This window comes from Cololabis saira, chromosome 8 (genome assembly GCF_033807715.1).
Source record: "Cololabis saira isolate AMF1-May2022 chromosome 8, fColSai1.1, whole genome shotgun sequence".
Lineage (NCBI taxonomy): Eukaryota > Metazoa > Chordata > Actinopteri > Beloniformes > Belonidae > Cololabis > Cololabis saira.
Genome location: NC_084594.1, coordinates 8298590 through 8304614, shown reverse-complemented (window position 1 = coordinate 8304614; position 6025 = coordinate 8298590). Strand labels below are relative to the sequence as shown.

The following is a 6025-nucleotide window of genomic DNA, read 5'->3' as shown; positions in this document are numbered from 1 at the left end:
CCATAAATCCGCCACTTTCACTTTCTGTTTCCCAGCAGGCGCGTTAAGTTAAGTTTCTGTTTGTGCTGCTTGTTGTCCATCAGCAAATAATGAACTTGTTTAAAACCTCATGTTGAGACAAGAGCAGATATTTAATTGCCGTTGCAGTTCTTCCTCTTGTTGTATTGTATTTAATTACAGTTTTGTGTTTATAACGGCCTTGTTTGAATAAATATATGAATAATATTTGCATATCATTGTGATTGATTAAACATCAGGTCCATTTCAGTGATGCTGATATACGGTATAATCTGATTACTTTAATGGTAAATAATGTGATTTCAGTCTTTAATATTTAAAATTCAGGTTTTATCTCCAAATTCAGTCAAATTTAAATCAGTAACATTTACTATTCATTACTTTTCTGAGGTGGAGGGGGGTGTTGGAGCTGGTTATTCTGCTAGAGGACTTTGGGACTAGTTAGTAGTCGAGTCAATCCTTAAAAGCACTGGAGTCAATCCTCCAATAGTGTAGAAATAGCGGTAGTGCAGTCGCCACACATATCTGATCTCAGATGATGGATGGAAACATTTATAGTGAGTTCAACATCATCATCCACTTCTCTGTGTTATTGAGCTGCAGTTGAAAACAAGCTCATATGGAAACTAGCTGAACCAGGATGGAGCTGATGTTCTACAAAATAACTAGGTTTCTTTTTGGTCTCAAGCTGAACTAGTCTAGGTCTTGACTTGGTCTTGATTCTCTCTGGTCTTGGTAGTGTCTTGGTCTCGGTTTAGGTCTATTTAAAACCCTTGTGTGGATAAGAAGCAGCAGGTGTGAGGTCAGAATCAGAGCTGGGACTCGAGCTGGTTGAGTTAGTACTTTATTTAATCACTGAAACCCCTTTTACTGATCAAGACACCGAAACAACCACTGGAACATATTTACAGCTCAAAATCCTCAATCCGTTTGTGTTTTCCATCAGTAAAGTGCACATCCATCCAGAGCTGGGTTTTTTTTTTCTTTCTTAAAAACCACCCAATTACAGTAAGAAAACAGGAAAAAAAAACAAATAAACAGAAAAAAATAAACATTTCCACCAGTAACTCTCAATTTAGGCCTTTAAAAACATCTCTGCTACTTTTAATTTAATCCCTGGCAAATGAAGACATGCTGTCCAGATGTGTTGAAGTCTGACTGGAAGTTATCCACATTTAACAATAATCATTTATATATTAAAAAAATAATCACCGTCTGGAAAGAAATTAATGAAAGACCCCAAACATGGACCCCTTTCAGCAGAAACACAAACATTTATGAGGCAAAAACTGGTTTTAAATGACAAGTTTTTCTAAGTCTGTCAGAGAAATTTCAAACATTAATTTCTTTAAAAAGAACAGAGAAAAACAACCTGTTCTTTTGATAAGACCTTCTGCAAAACAACAAAATAAATACGTGAGATGACGTAAGAAAAGTTTGTGCTCTTATGCCTCTCAATCAAAACAGACCCAAAATAATAATAAAATAAAAAGAGCATGAAGCGTCTCCGGACCTTCATCTGGTTGAAAAACCTGCAGGGGAAGCAATTTAACGGAACGTGATCATCAATAATGAGCTTCCTTCGTGTAATGATCCATAACGGAGCGGATAAACGCCGGAACAGAGTTCAGGGGGACAGTTTTTATTCTCAGTAACACGTTTATCAGGTAGTGGGAGAATATGTTTGTAAAGAAACAAATAGAACAGTGTTTTCCCCCCAGTGTCTGTAATATTAGACAAAATTAAATAAAAAAAAAATAATAATAATCCACGTGAGCCATTTAAAGTGTCTTAACAGAAAAATCCCTCTTTTAGTTTCTATACCTAATAAAACAATGTACAAGAAGGTAACCTATATGTTTATATAAAAAAAGGAAAGTAAAAAGACAAGCAGAAGTCATTTCCGTTTAGCTCCAGGTAAAACCGTTGGCACAGGTACGTTGCTGAAGGCGTGAATTTCAAATTAAGAGCACTTTCATCGTTGCTGAACTTCAGAGGTGCAGGATTGAATCCGGTTTGAGTCAAAATAACAAATATTGGCGCAGTTTCAGGTCTTGTTTCTTTCACAACAGAAAAAAAAAAAAATCTAACTCGGACTTCCCTCAAATAAACTAGAACAAATGAATCTTGTCAACCACTCGCAGTCACGTGTCTGATGTGGTTTTGATAAAAAATATTATTAAAAACCAAGTGCACGAGAAGTTTGTGCTGTTTGAGTTTTGGTTCACTCTTTATTAGGTTGTATTTAAAACGGTAAATTATGTTTTTCTGCAGAGATAAACCTTCAGGGAGTACAGACCCAGTAACCTCCTGTGATATGTTTGTTAACTGCGTCCAAAGTGCAAATTGGTCAGAAGTGACTGAAATTAATGTTTTATAACTTCTTAATCACGACTTCTCTTTCCCAGCTCAACTTCAGTTCAGTGAACCATTTTTAATTTTGGCGGGTTTATTTCAGGGATCTCGATTTTATTTTATTTTCATGTGATGCGTTCAGGGAAAACTGGAAAACTGCAAGTCAGGTTCAATTAGAAATATTCTGTGAGTACTTTTAAATAATTGTTTGTGTTTTGATATCTTTAGTATCCCTTTTCCAGTACGTAGTGAATCATTTTTCTTAAAATTTTACAAAGATTCAAAATACCGGACGCTTCATCAAGTGTTTCTGTTACGTACAAAGTACATACAGTATATAATTTTTAGGAAAGGTTATCGATCAATTTCTTCTTCTTCTTCTTTTTTTTTTTAAAGTTACGAGACATGAATGAAGAGATTCAGACTAAAAAACAGACGATCTGAAAAGTGCTCTCAAACACTTTTTTCTTCCCTCCAATCTTTTTTAATCACTGATTTCAGTCATGATCAGTGTGTTGATTCGTCTGAGAACTTAGTTCAGGTGGATTTGACTGACAGTAGGGATGGGGGGGGCACGAGAGTTAGAAGACACTTCAAAAGTACTCAAATATGAAATTAAAACTAACATTTCACTGTAAAGAAGGACTTTTCCTGCCTGTGAGTGTTTCACCTGCGTGAAAATGAAAAATGTTGCTGAACCGGGAGGGTCATCTACGACTTTCCTTCCCCCTCTGTCTGGAATGTCTTTTGACGCCGTAAAACATGAGATCTGCGGATTTTCTCAACTTCCTGTTTAGATTTATTTTTCCCAATAACACAATCAACGTGCGATGTTCTGTAAACTGGTGGTTGAGGTTTGTTGCTCGAGGGAGAAACATGTCAGTACATCACGCAGACGCATTCACCGCCTCTAAAGCAGTGCCGTCGTTTTAGGTTTTTAAAGCTCAGAGGAAGTTCAGAAGTAGCTGAAAGGACAAAGATGTGAAGTTGCTTTCAGGTGGCGGGGCTAACCAGCGACCAGGAACACAACATTCACTGGGAAACGCATCAGAAAAGCCGGGTTTCTCCCCGAAATGCTGCTGAAACGGCAGTTAAGCAGAAAAAAAAAAAAAAAGCAGAAAATCTTGTGACCTGCAAATGATCAGATTCGAGTCGAGACTTCCTCTTCTCAACTTTCAACCCGGCCACAAGTTTCACTTCTTCTCAGTAATGTTTGCACAGACCGACGGACAGATATTATGTTGTTTTTTTAAAGTAAAAGGTGGCGGTCGGCTGAATAAGCAGGTTATAGTGTCTGGAACTGTTGCATATTCATCATTTCTACTTAAAAGATAATTTTTTATGTTTTGACTGATGCCCCTGATCCCGGAGGGTCAATTCTGATGGGAATCAGAAACCAGCTTCAGGACAAACTTCAAAATAAGACGAGCTGCTCGGTCGGTCTTCTTCTCTTTTTGCTCCAGAACATCTCTGACTTTAGGGCCTCCTTGTGGTCGGAGCAGGAGCCGGCACGGTCCCTCCCTTCAGATCCTGCTTCATTATTCCACGTTTGTTGTTGAATATTAGCTCTTCTTAAAAAAACAAACATAAAAAAACAGAAGCTTGCAGGTAAATTGGTAGTTAAGTCTTTTTTTTTTTTCCTCCCTAAAGTTGAGCAGGCGTAAAAGCAGCCAGACGTTTCCTTGCCTCCTCCTACAGCGAGGGAGCCACAAGCTCCAGCTCAAACGTCGGAGTCCAGCGGAGAGCAAACGCACGTTTTTCATTCCCAGGTAACCCGGGTTCCTCTCGTTCCTGAGCTGCCGTCTCAAACCAGCTGGAAGTCTCCTGGGAGCCAAAAACATGCGTCCTCCGCCTGCCGCTAGGCTTCCGACTCACCCCTCTTCTTCCCTTCCTCCCCGGCATCGCTGTCCTCTGATTGGCTGCTGCTGAGCACCAGGAACTGTCCGTCGGGGGCGGCGGCGGGCGCGTTGGCCGGACGGCTGGAGGCGGCGATCAGGCGGCTCTGTTCCTCCAGGTCCTGCAAGTCAGAAAGGAAAAACAAAAGTAAACACCATAGTTTATGTAACCCACCTTTTTTTGGCGGGCCGGATTTTACCAATTTTTTTCTCTAATTCTTTTTTTTTTTACTATTGTTATCTAATCCAATATCTACGGAAGAGTATTAGTACAATTTCGAGAAAAATGTCGAAATGTCGAGAATAATGTTGAAATACAATTTCAAGAATAAAGTCAAAATTTCGCCTTTTTTCTCAACATTTCAACTTTATTCACGAAATTTTGAATTTTTTCTCAACATTTCGACTTTTTTCTCGAAATTGTACTTCAACATTATTCTCCGCGGTCGACGTTTCGACTTTTTTCTCCTGAACATTTCGACTTTTTTCTCGAAATTGTGCTTCAACATTAATCTCATCATTTCGACTTTTTTCTCAACATTTCGACTTTTGTCTCGAAATTGTATTTCAACATTAATCTCGACATTTCGACTTTTTTCTCGAAGTGCACAATAAAAAAAAATCTTGCCCTCTCAAATATTTTTTCTCCTGCCTGGCCCTGATACTCTTCCGTAAATATCAGTTTAGTTAATTTTAAAGGAAATATGCACTTTGTTTACACTCTAATTATGTAAAATATATTTCTTCAGGATCTTTTCTTGAAATTTCTATTTTTTTTTTCAAATTATGTAAGATACTTTTAATATCATTTTACAAAGATAAACAGAAACAAGTATGTTTTTTTTTATATTTTGCTTTTTTATAGGAAATTTAATTAAAAGCAAAATCTTTCTTATTACATCCGAGAGTGTTTCTTTGTGATTTAGAGATTTTTCCAGTACAATTAAGTGTATTTATTTTAAAAAATTGGCGCGGATATTTACGCCAGTGTGCCGAAAAAGTCAGCACTTCTTTTTTAACTGTTTTACTTTGTCACTATCCTCGTATTCAAAACTGAAATTCTCCGAATAAATATCTTCTATCATCTTTTTTAGCAGTGATATTTTTCCTGCGAAAATATATAATAGTAGTCAGTTAATAAAAATAAACGACCGTCTACAAAGAAATAAAATCGGCAAATGCATTTTAGAAAACGAAAAAAATGTCAAACTGCTCTCTTTGTGGAATAACGATGGATTTGTAGAAGAAATATATTATCGGATAAGCTGCGATTCATGGCAATTATTTATGCCTTCCTTTTTAGTAAATTAACATTTCGGTTTTTTGCGTTGGAAACTTCTCGCGGGCCGCACATTTGACACCCCTGATCTAAACGCAGCGTTTAGTTTGGAGGTAATGGATTACTTTTTCTATCTGTCTCTGCTTGCTCAGCTCCTCCTGCTGCTTCTCCTTGGCCTTGTCCTGCTCCTTCCTCTTCTCTGCCGCTTTGCGGTCCTGCACAACGATAACCAAGATGAAACGGTTGCGACACACCAACATGAGCGGTAACCGCGGCAACAGCTCAGACGAGGTCTCACCATTTCCGAGTGGAAGGCGATCTGCTTGGCCAGGCCGATGCTGTCACAGATCTGCAGACGACAGACAACAAGGGTCAGTAAAGCTGCTTTCGTCAAGGAAAATTATGACTAAATATCATCGTCAATGAACCTTTATCACCTGAGGAAAACAAGACGAGACGCAACGAAAATGCTGCTCAT

General features: G+C 38.1%; 1 protein-coding gene across 1 annotated transcript in view; it reads right to left on the bottom strand.

Moving 5' to 3' along the window:
• Nucleotides 1–826: 826 nt before the first annotated feature.
• The window catches only part of LOC133448288 (DCC-interacting protein 13-alpha-like), a 31896-nt gene continuing 26697 nt past the window's right edge, over nt 827–6025 (bottom strand). The window contains exons 20-22 of the mRNA XM_061726678.1: nt 5846–5896; nt 5673–5762; nt 827–4390 (exon numbers count right to left, since the gene is read on the bottom strand). Of these exons, the coding sequence (XP_061582662.1) occupies nt 4232–4390; nt 5673–5762; nt 5846–5896 (300 nt within the window). The 3' untranslated portion in view covers nt 827–4231. The remainder of the gene's footprint in view (nt 4391–5672; nt 5763–5845; nt 5897–6025) is intronic.